We start from the raw sequence: 21306 nt of genomic DNA, 5'->3' as shown, positions 1-21306 counted from the left end.
ATCCAAGGTTCCACTGTATTAAAATTATCAGAATGTTTCATTGCAAGAAGATTGCACCTGTCCAAAGTGCCAATGGTATATCCTTTTGAAAGCTTTTTCATACTTTTGCCTTTATAGTGACTTGTTTCCCTTTTGTATATATTAAAACTGTACACAACTATGTTGTTGGCCCTGATCAGTTTGTCTCTTAGACACTGTTGTATCCTTGAATGTTGCATGCTGTTGACAGTTTCTCAGTTCATTTGAACAGTTCTTGGCACTGTTGCTATACTTCATTTTGGCTTTGTGGACTGCAGTGGTGATGATAATTGCTGTTATTCACTCAGCTAATTATGTGGTTTTCACTGCATGGATAATTCCTTAAAGGCAGCTCGTTTTGACAAATTTAGGACATTTCTGCTGTTTGTTAATAATGGAGGCTGTCTGGCAGTAGTTGCCTTGTAATAATACCCAGTAGGAGCTCCCTCTAATGGGAGCCTGTGAGAACAGAAATATGGGAACTGCCTTGTTTCTAAAGATGCATGCTCTCGAAATGTCATTGTTACCCTTCTTTTACTTCTTTGTGAGTTATTGAACCATGACAAGTACTTTGGATATCAGGTGTCAGGAGAACTGATCTGCACATGCTTGTTCTGACTTGAAGGATAAAGAATGGTTAAGGATAATCACGATGGCAGCAGAACTTTCATCTTTAAAAGCAGGTCAGCAGTGGCAGCTCAGATATTTCTACTTTGATAGATTCCCTATAAATGAGAAGATGTGAGAATATATTGCGGGACTTTGACTTGTTTTAAAGCTGAAGACTCCTGGGGGGTCTTCCGTTACTGCACAGTGACTGACCTTAACCACTTCAGCCCCAGATTCGGCACTGCGTCGCTTTAACTGACAATTGCGCGGTCGTGCGACGTGGCTCCCAAACAAAATTGGCGTTCTTTTTTTCCTACAAATAGAGCATTCTTTGGGTGGTATTTGATCACCTCTGCGGTTTTTATTTTTTGCGCTATAAACAAAAATAGAGCGACAATTTTGAAAAAATATGAATATTTTATACTTTTTGCTATAATAAATATCCCCAAAAATATATAAAAGGCTGATACGTATTCTTCTACATTTTTTTCGTAAAAAAAATCGCAATAAGCATTTATTGATTGGTTTGCGCAAAAGCTATAGCGTCTACAAAATAGGGCATAGTTTTATGGCATTTTCATTAATATTTTTTTTTTACTAGTAATGGCGGCGATCAGCGATTTTTATCGGTACTGCGACCTTATGGCGGACACTTCGGACACTTTTGACACATTTTTGGGACCATTGGCATTTTTATAGCGATCAGTGCTATAAAAATGCATTGATTACTATAAAAATGCCACTGGCAGGGAAGGGGTTAACACTAGGGGGCGTGGAAGGGGTTAAGTATGTTCCCTGGGTGTGTTCTAACTGAAGGGGGGGTGGGACTGACTTGGGGAAATGACAGATCGCTGTTCATACATTGTATGAACAGACAATCAGGCATTTCTCCCCCTGACAGGACCGGGAGCTGTGTGTTTACACACACAGCTCCCGGTTCTCGCTCTGTAACGAGCGATCACGGGTGCCCGGCGGTGATCGCGCCCGCAGGGCACACGTGTTGGGACCGGGCGCCTCCGGCGGCGCGCACGCGCCACAATTGGCTGATTCGCGAGATGACGTAATATTACTTGATCTTGTGCAGCCGAGCCGACCTTCCGCCGTGAAACTGCGGCGGTTGGTCGGCAAGCGGTTAAACAAGTATGCAGGATAGGGACGTAGATATTTTCAGACTTCATTGGCTAAATGCATGTTTAAAAATCTGAAACTCACAAGGCAGAAAATCCAGCTTCAAACCTGAACTTTAAATCCTAGTCGATCATTGCAGCTCCCATATCTCTGTGTGCACGAGTCGTCTCAAAACCACAAATGTAAGTGATCCACTAGTTGTATGGTATCTTTCTGATGCATAAAAATAAGAATTCCCCTTTTTTTTTCTAAAGAGAGGACACTACAAACACATAATTAAAGTAGAAATATAGGCAACACTTTTTAGTTTTTTTTTTTTTAGTTTTGGATAAAATTAAGGAGGCTTTTAACCCGTCAGTTTATTTTGTTGCCATATGTGTGCCATTGGGGAGATTTCTTTTGATTTCCTGTCCCATAGCCAATACAATACGTGAGAGGAAATCCCTGCAAATTATGTGAATCCCTAGGGGATCCCCAGGTCACCAGAACTATTGTCCCTATTAGATTTCCCCTCTTACTTTTCTTGGGACAACGCAAATGTTTTTTTTTTTTTTACTTTCACTTCCAATGATAATGATACAGGACAAATAGAGAGGGTGAATCTCCCTAACGTGGGCACAGACTGCAATGAAAAGTTGACAGTGGTTCTAATCCATCTCCACTCTACCTAAAACGAAAAAAAAGTTTTGCCTTTACTTGTACTTTATATATACGGTTTGAATAATTATTACTTTTGGGGCTTGTAGCAAAAACTGGAGCCTGCTTGGAACACTGTTTCAGCTTCTTCTCCTACCAGTCCTTTCTGAGTATAAACACTTCATTTATCCAGAAAGCCCAGAGTGCTCCGATATACAGTTACCTAATTGATCAATCTGTCAGACTCATTTCAAGCCTTCTAGTCTGCTAAGCCCATTATTTTAAAAGCCAACGTTACTGCCCAGTGGTGATGCTTGGTAGATAGGAAGGAGTAAGGTCGTGTCCAGGGCCATCTTAATAGCATCATGGGCCCCTGGGCAAAGTAATGCTCTGGGGCCCCTACAATAGAGACAATTTTGGGGCAGCGTGGGCTCAAGGACCAGCTGCTTTGGGGAAAGTGCAGGGGCCCCCCATGGAGCTGGGGCCCCTAGGCAGTCCCCAATTGTGCCCTTTCATTAAGACAGCCCTGGTTATGTCCCTGAACCACCATCTCTTGATTAGGTAGTTATATAGAATTTCAGATTTAATATTAAGTATATGTAAACCCAAAAACACAATTTTAATATATTAAAACATACCCATCCTTCGATTTAGTGGCTGCATTCTTTTTTTCCCCAACTAATTGTACTTGGTGATCCTGTCGGTAACACACTTCCTGTCTATCGATGACAACATTCATCCACAGTACTGTATCTATGGGGAAAGTGCTGTCATAGTAGGACAGTGAAATTGTTAAAACGCCTCCCTCTTTCCTCATTTCATTTGCATAGCGGAACGTTTTCTGTAGTTCACAGAGATATCATGAGCTTGAAGATTAATATTGCATTGCGAAGGAATGCTGCTGCATAGCTCTGTAGAGCATGATGCAGCTGAAGATACTGAACAAATAGCCTGTTAGGGATCTGGTAGCTCTCTGCCATTGCATTAAAAGGAAATTACAACATCATTATAATGCAACTGGTGGAGCTCTTATAATTCCAGCTTGTTTCTAAAAAGTCAAGTCCATCAAGTTTTGCCAGTTCTGGTAATTGTGGGTGTTTCCAAATAGGCATATATTGCTTATACGATTAATGTGAGGTAATAACTGCAGTGGATTCCCACAGACTCATCTACCTTCCCAATCATTCAGTGTCTGCCCCCTCACTGCCAGTCCCTCCAATGGCTTCCACTCGCCAAACAATTAAAAAACGAAATACTAACAACTTACAAAGCCATCCACAACTCTGCCCTCAGCTATATCACTTACCTAGTCTCAAAATACCAAACAAATTGTTCTCTTCATTCCTCTCAAGACCTTATGCTATCTAGCTCCCTTGTCACCCCCTCCCATGCTCATCTCCAGGACTTCTCCCAAGCCTCTCCTCTCCTCTGGAACTCCCTATTCCAATCTGTTCGACTATCTCCTACTCTGTCCACTTTTAGGTGATCTCTGAAAACCCTTCTCTTCAGAGAAGACTATCTTGTCTCCACCTCACAACTGTACTGATATTTTCTCATTCCCCACAGTTATAACCTTTATCACTTGACCCTCCCTTTTAGATTGTAAGCTCTAACAAGCAGGGCCCTCTGACACGTCCTGTATTAAAGGGGTTGTAAAGGTTCGTCTTTTATTTTCTAAAGAGGTTCCTTTAAGCTAGTGCATTGTTGGTTCACTTACCTTTTCCTTTGATTTCCCTTCTAAATGTTTTTTTTCTTTGTTTGAATTTCTCACTTCCTGTTTCTCCTCAGTAAGCTTTCCACCATCATCTGAGAGGTGGAAAGTCATTTAGAACAGCTTACTTAACACCTTACTGAGGAGGAACAGGAAATTAGAAATTCAGACAAAGAAACCAAAGAAAAATAATTTTTAGAAGGGAAATCAAAGGAAAAGGTAAGTGAACCAACAATGCACTAGCTTAAAGCGGAGCTCCACCCTAAAGTGGAACTCATGCTGATCGGAAGCCTCCCCCCCTCCGTTGTCACATTTGACACCTTTCAGAGGGGAGGGGGGTGCAGATACCTGTCTAAAGACAGGTATTTGCACCCACTTCCGGCCACACAGTTTCGGGTAAACTGCGGGCAGAACGTCACCTCCCGTCCTCCCCCCGTTGTGCTCTGGGAACACTCGGCTCCCAGCACACAGCGCGAGCCAATCGGCGGCGCAGCACAACTCGGGCATGCGCCGTAGGGAAACAGGTAGTGAAGCTGGAGCGCTTCACTTCCTGGTTCCCTCACTGAGGATGGCGGGGGAGCAGCAGAGTGACGAGCGATTGCTCGTCCTCTGCTGCGGACAGCGCTGGACTCCAGGACAGGTAAGTGTCCTAATATTAAAAGTCAGCAGCTGCAGTATTTGTAGCTGCTGGCTTTTAATATTTTTTTTTTCATGGCACTTCCGCTTTAAAGTAACCTATTTATAAAATAAAAAACAAACCTTTACAACCCCCTTTAAATTGTATTGTAACTGTACTGTTTGCCCTAATGTTGTAAAGAGCTGTGCAAACTGTTGGCACTATATAAATCCTGAATAATAATAATGTACGGCAGGGCTCGACAAACCCCGGGCGACGGGTCGCAATTGCGACTAGAATTAGCGACCTGACGCCTGGGGCGGCACAGCTGGGGCACCCTGTCTCCGTGCGCACCCCCCCTCGTGATCGCGTCGGGCCACGGCTTTGCGGCCTTCTTCAGTCCTATGGTTCCCACTGGAATCTGGCGCCCTCTTGTGGTGGCCGTTGGTATGACAAGGCAACCAGCAATGCTAATGGAACTTACCTGCCTGTTTCCATCTCCTTCCCTTTACTTAGAAGTTAGAACCCCCAAACATTATATATATATTTTTTTATTCTAACACCCTAGAGAATAAAATGGCGGTCGTTGCAATACTTTCTGCCACACCGTATTTGCGCAGCAGTCTTACAAGCGCACTTTTTTGGGGGAAAAAAACACTTTTTTTAATAAAAAAAATAAGACAACAGTAAAGTTGTCCCAATTTATTTTATATTTGTGAAAGATAATGTTATGCTGAGTAAAATGATACCCAACATGTCATGCTTCAAAATTGCATCCGCTTGTGGAATGACGACAAACTTTTACCCTTTAAAATCTCCATAAGCGGTGTTTAAAAAAAACTCTACAGGTTGCATGTTTTGAGTTACAGAGGAGGTCTAGGGCTAGAATTATTGCTCTCGCTCTACTGATCACGGCGATACCTCACGTGTGGTTTGAACACCGCTTTCATATGCAGGCGCTTCTCACGTATGCGTTCCCTTCTGCACGCGAACTCGGCAGGATGTGCCGCGTTCCTGGCTCCTAACTTTTTTAGCTGGCTCCTATATTTCAAGCAAAATTGTCAAGCCCTCATGTACGGTATTTATAACCGACCAAAATGTACCAAGTAAAAGAAGTTCATTGTTGGGGTTTACATACACATTGATTGCATTTGCAGTTTAATACTGGCCAATGCTCTTCTTTACCATTCTAAAATTGTGTATTTATTTGAAATGAATGCTAAAACTATACACACAATTGACTTTAGAGGTCATAATGTGCTGATTAAAGTGCTTACTTTATTCCAGCCTATATTGCTGTGCAGTGAATTGTACCTGGTTGATTGGAGCTCATCATTAAAGCGATGGTTCCATCATTAGCTAAATGACCAGTGGCTTTAATTTCAAGATGATGGAGTAGCCCGAGAGGCACATGGAAAGACTGCTATTAACACACAACAGTATTCAGAATCCAACTGAGCAGCTTTGCACGTTTGTATTCATAAGCAGCACAAATCCATATAGATGTGCATTGGATGGAATAGGCAGATGCATTCCTGCTGCAGTATGGATATGGTTAATAGCAATTACACTGACTCCATTTCCATTCCATACTAATTAGCTTATACTTGCACATAATACGGTTCCTGATAGCTGCCAGTTAAAGATGCGTCTCTATGTCTACTGTAATGGCTCAGACGCTGCCCTTTTAAGAGCTGTTTTATTTCCAGTGATTGAATCCGAGTGGCCTTATCAAGGCTCACTCATGTGTTACATTCATTGACTTAATTGACTTTGCGTCTGTAAAACGAAAAAAATAAAATGTTTTGTATAAAATGGAAGCCAGGATTAGGAGAGCCTGTTATGTACCGCTTCCAACTACAGTTTGGCTTTTTTTTTTTTAATCCCTTGTTGCTGTACAGAGTTTAATGGTAATTAATTGTAATCTGGGGTAGAGTTTAATTAATAATAAAAGGGGCAGCCATTGTAATATTGTTTCAGAAATGTATGTGGATTGCTTTTGAGGAATGACAATACAACGTTCCATTTTTATTTTGAGTGGACGCTGGCACAAATGAGTATCTGCTGGTTTGAGCCTCAGGATGAAGATCTCACTCTAGAGATCCTGGCCCGGATTCAGATACATTTTCGTATCTATCGGCGGGCGTAACGTATCTCAGATACATTACGCCGCCGTAACTTAGGGCGCAAGTTCCGTATTCAGAAAGAACTTGCACCCTAAGTTACGGCGGCGTAGTGTAAATGTGTCGGCGTAAGCCCGCCTAATTCAAATGTGGATGATGTGGCCGTGTTTTATTTAAATTACTTGTGACCCCACATATTTGACGTTTTTTTACGAACGGCGCATGCGCAGTCCGAGAACGTTTCCAAGTGTGCATGCTCCAAATTACGCCGCAAACTGTCAATGCTTTTGACGTGAACGTAACTTGCGTACAGCGCTATTCGCGAACGACTTGCGCAAACAACGTAAAATACGACGCTGTTCGGTCGTTTCCGACGTCCATACCCAACATGACTTACCCCTGCTTTATGAGGGGTAACTTTACGCCGGAAAAAGCCTTACGTAAACGACATAAAAAAATTTGCCGGGCGGACGTACGTTTCTGAATCGGCGCATCTACCTAATTTGCATATTCCTTGCGTAAATCTACGGAAGCGCCACCTAGTGGCCAGCGTAAATATGCAGCCTAAGATACGACGGTGTAAGAGACTTACGCCGGTCAGATCTTGGGGAAATCTATGCGTAACTGATTCTACGAATCAGTCGCATAAATACAACCCCGCACACTCAGTTACGACGGCGTATCCGGAGATACGCCGTCGTAACTCCTATCTGAATCCGGTCCCCTAGCTCCATCCTCCAGATATTGGTGCTTTGCTGGTTCCTCAAATCATTTTAGGTATCTTTACCAATACAAATGTGATCCTGTGGTCCAGTGCATTAAGGTGGGTTGTAAATTGTAAAATTGCAGATTCAAATTGATTGCATCTTCTGTTATACAATCCTCCCTGTGGTGGTCAGAAGTAATGTTATCCTTGCCTAAAATGTAACAAAGACAAGCCTTAAATTGTTCACCCCTTTAAGGGCTGTAGTCACAGGGATAACATTTAAAATTTACAGATCATGTGATGGCGGAGAGCTACCGAACTGTTTCCCCGTTGACATGAATTACAGCCATTATTTCAATTTAAGAAGGGAAATCGCCCCTGAATCTCCCTTAAAGGACCACTGCGGCGATAGAGTATAATATATGTTGTTAAAGTGGATGGAAACCCGATTCATGAAATTTGAGCTGGGCATCTTCATTGTTTTCTTATCTTTCTTCAAAGAGCAAAGTCCCGTAAATCTCTTCTGGTCTGTTACTCTTTTATCAGCCAGATAACTCCTGGCAAATTCTCAGTCACATCAGATAAAAGCAGCCTAAAATTTCTGTCCAGGGAGGTTGCTATAAATAGATTAGCAGGGAGCGGACCCTGTTACAAAACACCTCTGAGAGTCTCTGCCTGTGATGAGAGGGGGTGTGTGCCTTTCCTCCAATCATCAATTTTAACTATCTTGGCTGAATGCCCAGACATGACACTCTGTGTTAACTACTTGCCGACCTGCCGCCGTCATTCTACAGCGGCAGGTTGGCTCTTCTGCGCGAGAGCCCGTAGCTCTACGTCGGCTCTCTCGCAGGCAACTAGGGGCGCGCGCGCCCCCGACTCCCGTGCCCGGGAGGCGCGATCGCTGCCGGGCACACGCGATCGCTCGTTACAGAGCGGGGACCGGGAGCTGTCAGGGGGGGAAATGCTATTGCTCTGTTGATACAATGTATGAACAGAAGATCAGTGATTTCCCCTAGTGAGGCCACCCCCCCCCCAGTAAGAACACTGTTTCCTTTCCTTAAATTACATTGTGTGTGTGTGTGTGTATATGTGTGTGTATATATATATATCTATCCCTGCTCAAACATGCACTGGTTACCCCCATACTTAAAAAAAAAAAAAAACTCACTCTGTATTGTAAAGTGCTGTGTAAACTGTTGGTGCTATATAAATCGTGTATAATAATAATAATGTACACAGTTAGGTCAATATATATTTGGACACAGGCACAATTTTCATACTTTTGGCTCTGTATGCCACCAGAATACAATCCAAATGAATTTGAAGTGCAGTGAGAATCCTTTACTGGCAATGACTGAAGTATGGAACCCATGGACATTACCAAAGACTAGGTTTCCTCTTTCTGATGTTTGCCAGGTTCTAACTACACGTGTCTTCAGTCAGTTCTTTGTTTGTGGGTCTTGCTGTCTTTAGTTTTGCCTTCAGCAAGTGAAATGCATGCTCAATTGGGTTGAGATCAGGCAATTGACTCTTTAATTGCAGCATATTCCACTTGTCCTTCAAAAGCTTCTGGGTTGCTTTTGCAGTGTGTTTTGGATCATTGTCCATCTGTACTGTGAAGCGCAGTCCAATCATTTTTGCTGCATGTGGCTAAATCTGGGCTGACAGTATATCTCTAAACACTCCAAAATTCATCCGGCTGCTTCTGTCACATCAATAAATACCAATGACGTACCTCTGGAAGCCATACATGCCCATCGCTCTGTGCCTCCACCATGGATGACGTTGTGTGCTTTGGATCATGAGCTGTTCCAAGCCTTCTCCACACTTTTCTTCCCGTCATTCTGGTACAGATTAATCTTGGTTTCAAAGAATGCTTTTCCAGAACTGGTTTGGCTTTTTTAGATGTTTTTTGGCAAAGTCTAATCTGGATTTCTATTCTTCAGGCTTATGAATGGTTTGCACATTCTGTATTTGCTCTCGTCATCTTCTTGATTGTAGACTTTGACAATGATACGCCCACCTTCTGGAGAGTGTTGTTCACTCGTCTAGATGTTGTGAATGTGTTTTTCTTTACCATAGAGAGGATCCTGCGATCATCCTCCACTGTTGTCTTCCATGTACATCCAGGCCGAGTTTATGTTGCCGAGTTTACCAGTGCGTTCTTTTTTCCTTAGAATGTGTACCAAGCTGTTGATTCTGCCACTCCTAACGTTGCTGCTATCTCTGATGGTTTTGTTTTGTTTTTGAAGCCTTACAATTTCACTTGCATGGACAGCTCCTTTGAACGCAGGATGTAGGTTCAAAGCAATAGATTCCAAATGCAAATACCACACTTAGAATCAACTCCAGACCTTTTACCTGCCTAACTGATGAAGAAATAATGAAGGCGTAACCCACAACTGGCCATGAAACGTCTTTTTGATTCAATTGTCCAATTACTTTTGGCACCTTGAAAAAAGGGGGGTGGCTATTCTTAAGAGTAGGGTTGTCCCGATACCGATACTAGTATCGGTATCGGGACCGATTCCGATTTTTTTCGGCGGTAGTCAGACGCCGATACCCCGCCCCGATACACAAATAGAATACTTAACCCCCCCCGCGCCGCGCCGCCGACCGCCGCCACCGGAGCCGCAATTCGCCGCTGCGATCCGCCGCCGTTACGCCGCTGACTGTGTAATACGGGCGGGAACATTACAGCTTTGAATAGCTGTAATGATTTGCGCCACGCATAGACACTCCCCCTTGCTCGGGTGAACTGTCCAATCCCGAGTGAGGGGGAGTGTCTATACACGCAGCGTGGCGCCAATCATTACAAAGCTATTCAAAGCTGTAATGTTCCTGGCCGGCCGTAGTACACAGTCGGCGGTAGCAGGTAAGCGGGCCATGGCTGCATATGGGGGGAGACACACACGGCTGGATGGGGGGAGACACACACGGCTGGATGGGGGGAGAAACACACGGCTGGATAGGGGGGAAACACACACGGCTGGATGGGGGGAGACACACACGGCTGGATGGGGGGAGACACACACGGCTGGATGGGGGGAGACACACACGGCTGGATGGGGGGAGACACACACGGCTGGATGGGGGGAGACACACACGGCTGGATGGGGGGAGACACACACGGCTGGATGGGGGGAGACACACACGGCTGGATGGGGGGAGACACACTGCTGGATGGGGGGAGACACACATGGCTGCATGGGGGGTGACAATGGCTGCATGGGGGGTGACAATGGCTGCATGGGGGGATACATTGCTGGATGGGGGGTGACAATGGCTGGATGGGGGGATACATTGCTGCATGGGGGGTGACAATGGCTGCATGGGGGGTGACAATGGCTGCATGGGGGGAGACAATGGCTGGATGGGGGGATACATTGCTGGATGGGGGGTGACAATGGCTGGATGGGGGGATACATTGCTGCATGGGGGGAGACAATGGCTGGATGGGGGGGAGACAATGGCTGGATGGGGGGATACATTGCTGCATGGGGGGTGACAATGGCTGCATGGGGGGTGACAATGGCTGCATGGGGGTGACAATGGCTGCATGGGGGAGACAATGGCTGCATGGGGGGTGACAATGGCTGCATGGGGGGGAGACAATGGCTGGATGGGGGGGAGACAATGGCTGGATGGGGGGATACATGGCTGCATCTGTGGGGGGACATGGCTGCATATATGGGGGGGACATGGCTGCATCTGTGGGGGGACATCGCTGCATTTGGGGACACATTTTAAAAAAAGTATCGGTATTCGGTATCGGCGACTACTTGAAAAAAAGTATCGGTACTTGTACTCAGTCCTAAAAAAGTGGTATCGGGACAACCCTACTTAAGAGCTATAATTCCTAAATCCTTCCTCTAATTTGGATGTCCTCAAATTAAACCTGTGAGTTTGCACTTTCAGACCATATCCATTATATTATTATTATCCATTACATATTATCCCTCCAAAAAAGGGAAGGTGTTCTGTCTAGATCCTGGAAACTTATAAATACATTTTCAGATAGTTTTATGTTCATTATAGAAAGCACTCCCTTATGAAATGTAAACCTTTATATGCTCAGATGGGCATGCCCATACATCACAAAAAATCCCCTTTTTAAGGTAGTATAAATAAAAAAGGAGTCTTGTATAGCCCTGAAATGTTGGTTGTAAAGTTTGATAATGTAGGTATATAATTTTAAGTGCATGTTGTGATGGCTGTATTAATTATATTGTCTTTGTTACCAATCACCCATGTTGAGGTTATTAGACTTAAATGTATGTGGAACTGTGTGGGTGGGTATGTTGTTACATTCAGATTATGTACATAAACCTATTGTTCTCTGCTGAATCAATGTTTCAGCATACCATCTTGGGTCTCAGAAACAATGTCTCACTCCATTCTTTGCTCTGTGATAACTGTTTTCTTTTCTTGCAGGTCCTCCATCACCAACCAAAGTAACAAAAGTGGTGAGTGTCCATCAAGTCGGTTATGGTCATCAGTCCCATTTCTGTTAAAAAATAAATAAAACTACTAGTCATAAATTGCAAGATTGGTATGATACAAGATGCAATGTATTTAATGTGACCTGTAACTATGGGGTTCAGACTAAACTTAAAGCGGAGGTTCACACAAAAAGCATGCGCAGTAGGGAATCGGGCAGTGAAGCCGCAAGGATTCACTTCCTGATTCCCTCATCGAGGATGGCTGCGGAAGCAGCTGAGTACCGAGCGATTGCTCAGCCTCGGCTACTGACATCGCGGGCGCGCTGGACAGGTAAGTGTCCATTTTTTTTTTAAGTCAGCAGCTGCCATATTTGTAGCTGCTGGCTTTAAAACAAAAAAATCCGGCCAAACCTCCGCTTTAAGCCAGCCTGTAAAACAAGTTGTTGTATACTTACAGTTCTAATGGTCCTCATTGTAAAGCTCCACCTTATACTAGATGCCCGGCTGCTAACCTCCCCTTTCACTTACAGCAGTTGAATACCTACTCATCCCGCTACATTCGATAGTTCCTCCCACTGGTTCTTATGTCCTGTAGTGACATAGGAGCTAGTGAGAGGAACCAAAGCAAAGCAGGGGGAGCAAGTATTCAATCAGCGTTAAAGGAACACTAAAGGTTTGTTTTTTATTACATCAATTGATTGCTGTAAGCTAGAGCATTTAAATATCACTTACCTCGTTTTTCCTTTTGACCTCCAAAATACAGTAATCCAGGTTGGAAAATGCCATTTCCTGTCACTCCTCTTCTTGCTTTCCACCAGCATCTGAGCTGTTTTGCATGGTGGAAAGCAGAATGTTCTCACCCCCTCCCTATGACTACAGCCCTGCGTGAAGATGCTCTCTTATCCCTCACAGGCATGGAGGCTAAGCCTAATGGGAACTGTAGTTCCCATTAGGCCGTGATGTAGCAAGAAAGAATGCGCACCGCAAACCAGGAAGTCAGTGAGAATAATGATTCAGGAGTGACGGAGGTGAATAAAACTGCTCGATTTCAACAGGTATCAAACTAGTTATAATGCAAAACATTACCTTTTACTTTATCAGCTACTGTCAGACTTTAATTTAAGAGGAAAATATTTCTGTCTTTACAACCCCTTTATTTGGTCAACTAAATTAACACAATTTTAGTCAAATAAAATACGAAAACTAAAATAATTCAGATGACTAAAATATGACAAAAGCTAAAACCAAATCAAAATTTGATGTCAAAATTAACACGGCACTACCACATAACAATAAGTAGGGGGCATGTAGTAAACTGCTGAAAGAAAAAAAAAATAAGAAAAAGGCTTTTCTTTTTTTTCCTTATATATATTGGCCCAGATTCAGGTACGATTTGCCCCTTTTTTACGGAGGCACAGGGCAGCATTTTTTTCCCTGCGCCCCCGCAAATTATCTGCGCTGCGCGCGATTCACGGAGCAGTAGCTTTGTAAATTGCATTGTGCGCTCTTTAAAATTGCCCTGCGTAAGGGCGCCTAATGTAAATGATCCCGTAGGGGGCGGGAATCATTTAAATTAGGCGCGCTCCCGCGCCGAGCGCATGCTCCATCGGAAAACTTTCCCGACGTGCATTGCGGCAAATGACGTCGCAAGGACGTCATTTGCTTCAAAGTGAACGTGAATGGCGTCCAGCGCCATTCACGAATCACTTACGCAAATCACGTAAATTTCGAACGTCGCGACGCGGGAACGACGGGTATCCTATAGCATTGCCTGCGCCTGCTATTAGGATGTGCAACCTTATGCGAAACCCGACGTACGCAAACTACGTAATTTGCGTACGCAGGGCTCGCGCAACGTTGTGAATCGGCGTAAGTATGCAATTTGCATACTATACGCTGACCACAATGGGAACGCCCCCTAGCGGTCATCGCAAGAATGCAGCCTAAAATCTGCTTGGCATAAGAGCCTTATGCCACGCAGATTTTAGGCTGCAGTCGGCGTAACGTGTTCTCTGAATCAGGAGAACTCTTTACGCCGGCGCAAGTCAGCAATTGCGCTGCGTAACTATGGTTACGCAGGCGCAATTGCTTACTGAATCTGGGCCATTGTTAGTAATATATTCAGGTAATTTGTGCGATGGCATTATAGCCAATGCAGTTTACAGTTTTTTTGCTTTTTTGAAGGTGCAATATTTTTTGTTTATGAAACTTGGTTTTATTTGTTAAGACGTTCTATTTTTCCAACAGGTAAATCAGTGTCTGTAGTGCATGCTCAAACCTTAATACCATACATAATAACATGTTATATAATGAGTTTGGCAATTCTATATAAATGCTTAAATAACGCATTACAATTTTAACTAAAACCATTAGATTTTAGTCGACTGAAAAAACTAAAACAATTCAGATGACTAAAATGGTGTTGTAAACTGAAGTTAATGGATGATGCATTGATGTCTGTTTTTCATTCGTCAACGGATGGATGAAAAATTGAGAAAACGGATAGTATGTGTGAAAGGGGCCTAAAACTAAATTTAAATTTGACAAAATTCAAAATTAACACTGTATTCAATACATCTGAAAGTGTTGGGATACCTGAAGCTGCAGGGCGAGCTCCCTCTATCTACGTATAAATTTTACCCCAAGAGGAGCTAAATTACCAGAAGGTCAAAGAACATTTCTTACACACAGTGCACACCTTGATTGCTAAGAAAAGAAGAGTGCTACAAATTGAATATATATAAACGTGATTAACGAGTGGTGGAAAACCATATGGGGATTAAATGTCTTTCTGAAACTTTGCAAATTGATCTAGGGTATAAAATACATGAATTTTTATCACCTTTTTGAAAAAAAAAAAAATTTTTGGATATATAAACTTTGTATTTCTAAAATTGCTGCCCCCCATCTACTTTGCATAGCCTATATTAAAAAGTAAATAAAAAATCTGTGTAAATACCTTTTTTATTATTATTATTATTATTATTATTATTATTATTATTATTATCCTGTTCAGTTCGGTCATATGATTCAGCAGGTTTATTTCCCCTGGGTAAGTGAGTGGCTGTGAATTCCCAGAGCCATGACATCACTTCCATTGCCCATTCATTGCCACTGCTCCCTTCTCTCCCCTGCAGCAGCCACTATCTGACATAGGGGATCCAGAACTGCTGGATAACATGATTGGACCAAACCGGATTAAAAAAAAAAAAAAAAAAGAGGAAGTCTTTTCTTGTATGTTAGTTATTAGCCTCAAACTTAATATGGTGTACTCATTTGTAAATGCAATGCCTCTCTTTTTTTCCCAGAAGACTGACAAACCAGAGCTGACTGGTAGTGTTGAAACAATTGGCACGACTGAACCTTTACCACAGCCTTTACCTTTCCCACCAAACCTTGCACGATCTAATTCTCCAAAGCTTGACCCTTCAGAGGTGTACAAGAAATCAAAGAACATCTTTGAGGATAAGCGTAAGTAATTCCTTTTAATTAGCTTAAGTTAATAAAGTTAATAAAACTTGCAATTCCTTGGGCGCTTGTGTATAGTGCCAGCATTTATAATGCTTTTTTTGTGAACACAATTAATTAATACATTGTAAATAACATTAACATCATGTTTACATAATGCCTTGGAGGCTATAGAAGGAGTTGGAGGTAGCAGGATAACATTTTGGATAATAGCATTAAAGAAATCCTGGGAGAGAAATCTGGTTTGGAAGAAAAAATAAAAGGGTAGTAGAGCAGTAGAGTAATGCATCTTAATTAATACTGCGCTATTCCCACTATATATTGATGAAATGTGCCCAGACTATGGACATTAAAGTATTTCTGTACTGTTAGCAAGCAATAAAAAAACCTTTAATCAAACCCTCACTGACCTTTCTAACTGCATGTACTGTAAAGTTATTTTTTCTCAGATATTCACAGCAAAGACTAAAGAAAACGTATTGGTTTTAGATATAAAGCATGTAGACAATTGACCAATGTGATTTCATAAAAACATAGTTTATAGACCAAAGATGGTCCTGAAGTAGAGGTATGGGGAAATACATACATATCTATCTTTCAGTATAACAGGCCTTTGGCATGTTTTAACCAGTTCAGCCCTGGAAGATTTTATTCCCTAATGACCAGAGCATTTTTGCGATTCAGTACTGCGTCACATTAACTGACAAATGCATGGTCGTGTGACGTTGTACCCAAACACAATTGAGAGTTTCTTTTTCTCACAAATAGAGCTTTCTTTTGGTTGTATTTGATCACCTCTGCGTTTTTTTTATTTTTTTGCTATAAACAAAGACTGACAATTTTGATAAAAGAGCAATATTTTTTACTTGTTGCTAAAATAAATATCCTCAAAAAATATATATAAAAAAAAAACGTATTTCTTTCACAGTTTAGGCCAATGTGTATTCTTCTACAAGTACAAAAGGTGTATATGTTGATTGGTTTGTGCAAAAGTTATAGCGTCTACAAAATAGGGGATAGATTTATGGCATTTTTATTATTATTATTTTTTTATTAGTAATGGCGGTGATCTGCGATTTTTATCGGAACATTGCGGCGGCCAGATCGAACACTTTTGACACTACTTTGGGACCATTGACATTTATATAGCGATCATAGCTAAAAATAGCCTCTGATTACTGTGTAAATGCCACTGACCGGGAAGGGGGTTATACACTAGGGGGCGATCAATGGGTTAACTGTGTTCCCTCAGCGTGTTCTAACTGTAGGGGGATGGGCTAACTAGGACATGACAAAGATCACTGCTCCCGATGACAGGGAGCAGTAGATCCCTGTAATGTCACTAGGCAGAACAGGGAAATGCCATTTCCCCATTTTTCTTCTTTACTTCAAGATCGCGGGCCACCAGCGGACAACGAATCTGCGGGACCCCGCGTGTGTGTACCCGCTAGCCTGGGATTATGAAGGGACGTACGGGTACGCCCTTTTGCACACCGGTGACATTTTGCCATTGGCGTGCGGCGGTCGGGAATCGGTTAAAGGCCTTTTACTGCTTTTGGGATATGTAAATACTTTAGTGTTCATAGCATGAGCCCAGATTCACTTTAACCACTTCTCACCTGGCCTATAGCAAAATGATGGCTGGGCAGTGGTTCAGTAATCCTGACTGGACATCATATGATGTCCACTAGGATAACAGACGCCACGCGCCGTGGTGAATTCACCACGGGTAAACGATATCTACGGCAAAAAAATAAATAAAGGTCAGTGTCATTTTATATGCAGCACGGTGCTGGATGTAGTGTTAGAATTTTTTTATAGGGTGAACCTCCACTTTAACAATGGCTCAATACTGGGTACTTAAACCCCCTTCCTGCCCAAGCCATTTTTCAGCTTTCGGTGCTGTCGTATTTTGAATGACAATTGTGCGATCATGCAACACAAATGAAGACATTTTTATGTCGTTCCCCCCCCCCCCCCCCCACAAATAGAGCTTTCTTTTGGTGGTGTTTGATCAGCTCTGTGGTTTTTATTTATTTCGGTATAAACAAAAGAGAAAGTGACAAGTTTGAAAAAAAAAAAATAACAAGTATCCATTTTTTCCCCCACAGTTTAGGCCGATGTGTATTCTACATATTTTTGGTAAAAAAAAAAATCGTAATAAGCGTATATTGATTGGTTTGCGAAAAAGTTATAGCGTCTACAAAATAGGGGATAGAATAATGTCATTTTTATTATTTATTTATTTTCTACTAGTAATGGCCGCGATCTCTGATTTTTATCGTGACTGCGATACTGCGGCGGACATATCGGAAACTTTTGACACTATTTTGAGACCATTGACATTTATACAGCAATCGGTGCTATAAAAATGCATTGGTTACTGTATACATGTGACTGGCAGGGAAGGGGTTAACACTAGGGGGCGATCAAGGGGTTAAATGTGTGTCCTAGGGAGTGATTCTAACTGTAGGGGGAGGGGACCCAAAACAAGAGTTGCACTGCCCAGCTGTCATTTAGCAGGCGGCAAGCAGTTAAAGCGGAGTTCCACCCAAAAGTGGAACTTCCACTTAAACCACTAATTGCCCCCTTACATGCCACATTTGGGATGTCATTTTTTTTGGGGGGGGAGTGGGGACTTCAGGAGGAGTGGGAATTCCTGTCCCACTTCCTCCTTCCGCCCAGGGACCGCCTAGGCAATACGTCATATTGTCTACTGCGGCCCCTCCCTGCAGGTGATGGCCTGACCAATCACAGTGCGCAGCGCCGCTCGCGCATGCGCAGTGAGTGCCCGACCTTGAAGCCGAAAGCTGTCACGGCCAGGTGCCCACACTAAGAATGAAGACGCCGACCGGAGAGGGGGGAGAGAAGCGAAGCTCCGGCCGGCGCGTCGCTGGACAGTGGAGCAGGTGAGTGCATGTTTATTAAAAGACAGCAGCTACACTTTTTGTAGCTGCTGACTTTTAATAAACATTAAAAAAGCCTGGAACTCCCCTTTAAGGAACACTTTGCCATGAGATGCATTAGCAGTGATGAAATGATTCAAAAGGAAAAGTATGTCCCAAGAGCAGGAACCCAAAGTCTTGAGATGAGGATGCTGTTGTTTATATTGTATATTATTCAGCAATTAATGTCTCAAATTTCCCAGCAAACAAAAAAAAGGAAGCCTTTCTCCTCCTTAACCACTTAAGGACCGCCTCCTGCACATATACGTCGGCAGAATGGCACAGCGGTCCGAAGCTCCGCGGCCGCGGGAACCGCAGACCTGATCGCCGCTGGAGTCCCGCGATCAGTCCCCGGAGCTGAAGAACGGGGAGAGCTGTGTGTAAACACAGCTTCCCCGTTCTTCACTGTGGCGCCATCATCGATCATGTGTTCCCTAATATAGGGAACCACAATCAATGACGTCACACCTACAACCACACACCCCTACAGTTAGGAACACAGATGAGGTCACACTTAACCCTTTCAGCGCCCCCTTGTGGTTAACTCCCAAACTGCAATTGTCATTTTCACAGTAAACAATGCATTTTTACTGAATTTTTTGCTGTGAAAATGACAATGGTCCCCAAAATGTGTCAAAATTGTCCGAAGTGTCCGCCATAATGTCGCAGTCATGAAAAAAATCGCTGATCGCCGCCATTAGTAGTAAAAAAAAATGCAATAAAACTATCCCCTATTTTGTAAACGCTATAAATTTTGCGCAAACTAATCAATAAACGCTTATTGTGATTTTTTTTTACCAAAAATAGGTAGAAGAATACGTATCGGCCTAAACTGAGGGAAAAAAATTATATGTTTTTGGGGGATAATTATTATAGCAAAAAGTAAAAAATATTGCATTTTTTTCAAAATTGTCGCTCTATTTTTGTTTATAGCGCAAAAAATAAAAATACCACCTAAAAAAGGACGGCAATTTTGTTTGGAAGCCACGTCGCACGACCGCACAATTGTCAGTTAAAGCGACGCAGTGCCGAATCTCAAAAACTGGCCAGGTCCTTTACCTGCCTAAAGGTCCGGGTCTTAAGTGGTTAAAACCCAGAAAAAACCTTAATGGATATAGGGTCAATTCATTAAGAGGTAAATAACGGCCAATAAAATGTGATAAAATAGCACTTGCAGTAAATTAGTTTTGAAAGTGCAATTCACTAAGAGTACTGGGCCCGATTCTGGTAGATCCTGCGCGGCGTCGCGTAAGCTATTTACACTATGCCGCCACAACTTACAGGAGCAAGTGCTGTATTCCCCAAACACTTGCTCCGTAATTTGCGGCGGCGTAGTGTAATTGGCCCGGCGGATCCCCGCGTAATTCCAAGGGGGCGGCTTGTATTTAAATTAAGCGCGCCCCCGTGCCGATCGAACTGCGCATGCGCCGGGCTTAAAATAGCCCAGTGCGCATGCTCCAGTTCTTGCCGGAAAACGTCAATGACGCCGACGTGTGCGTTATTGACGTAAAGTCGTATCCAAGAACGACTTAGGAAAACGACGTAACCGACGGGAAAAGACGACGCGGACCCGACGCCATACTTAACATGGCATGCGGCGGACTGGCGTAAGGTTACCCCTCATATAGCAGGGGTAACCTTACGGAAACAACATAAGCGAAGAGTACGTGACGCAAATTCGTTCGGGAATCGGCGTATCAGGCTCATTTGCATAGTCAAATGAGACCTGAACGTAAACGCCACCTAGCGGCCGGCGTTGCATTACATCTAAGATCCGATGGTGTAAGTGCCTTACACCTGTCGGGTCTTGGCCGTATCTATGCGAAAATTCTTCTAAGAATCACTCGCATAGATACCCGGGCTCAGAAACAGAGATACAACGGTGTTTCCTGAGATACACCGTCGTAACTCTTCTGAGAATCTGGCCCTTTGCGTTTTAAAGTGGATGTAAACCCTCACATATACTTAGTGAAGTTAACAGCCTCAGATGATACACAGAGATAAAACAAATCTCCCTACATACGTTTTACATGTATATTTGCTGTCTTCTTCTTTATATACTGTTTAGAAAGTGCACATCAAGTTAGAATTTTCACTTCCCCATACTGCACTGTGAGTATAGTCTTGGATTTCATGGGGAAGAAAGGCACCCTCTACCCACCAAATAGGCAGAGACTTTTCAAGCTTTTTGCTAATCTATTTATAGCACCCTCCCTGAAACAAAATTCAGCCAGGTTTTATCATATGTGACGGAGAACTTATCGGAAGTTATCATGCTGAAAACATGAAAGCAGGAGAATTGCACGGGGACATAGTGCTTTGAAGAGAGATAACAAAAACTGTAGATATGTGCCCAGCTCAAATTTCATGAATCAGGTTTACACCCTCTTTAAATATCAAATGCAGTAATTACTGCATTTTTTAATGCAGTAATTTATCACATTGGGTTAGTTGCTAAGGAGCGGGCTGGGAAGCCGACCGCCGCGTCCTTGACAACAGATGACAATGCGAAAATAATTAACCCATAACGAATGGTCGCATATCAGATTTGAAGCACAGTTTAGAAAAAGAAAGAAAACATCTGTAACCTTTGGTTACCACAGTGGTACCTGCAATTTTTGAACCAGTCTTAGTGAAAGATTTACTGTACCTTTTAGCAGTTAATGGTACAGCAGTGCACAAATGATTGGGAGTAACAGATGCTCTTTTCTGAACGGCTGCGGTTAAGAACTCTTCTTGCTTTTATTTCTCATGTGAGCCATTCTTAAGGTAAGCTGTCAGGAAATGTAAATGTCCAGCATAGAGCTCTAAAAATAGGCATTATTCCTTATTTATAGCCTAAGCGCATCATATATTCTTTAAAGAACTGCAAAGTTTCTGTGGAAGTGCTTATTAATCCAGTTG

At 42.9% G+C, this 21306-nt stretch overlaps 1 protein-coding gene across 2 annotated transcripts in view; it reads left to right on the top strand.

The window, feature by feature from the left end:
- MAGI3 (membrane associated guanylate kinase, WW and PDZ domain containing 3) overlaps positions 1-21306 on the top strand; it is a 501439-nt gene that overhangs the window by 353186 nt on the left and 126947 nt on the right. For both annotated transcript variants that reach the window (XM_040337467.1, XM_040337468.1), the window contains exons 11-12: positions 11982-12013; positions 15298-15460. In XM_040337467.1, the coding sequence (XP_040193401.1) occupies positions 11982-12013; positions 15298-15460 (195 nt within the window). The remainder of the gene's footprint in view (positions 1-11981; positions 12014-15297; positions 15461-21306) is intronic.

This window comes from Rana temporaria, chromosome 2, assembly GCF_905171775.1.
Source record: "Rana temporaria chromosome 2, aRanTem1.1, whole genome shotgun sequence".
Lineage (NCBI taxonomy): Eukaryota > Metazoa > Chordata > Amphibia > Anura > Ranidae > Rana > Rana temporaria.
Note: the sequence above shows the minus strand (reverse complement) of the source record. Positions and strands in the feature narration are given on the sequence as shown.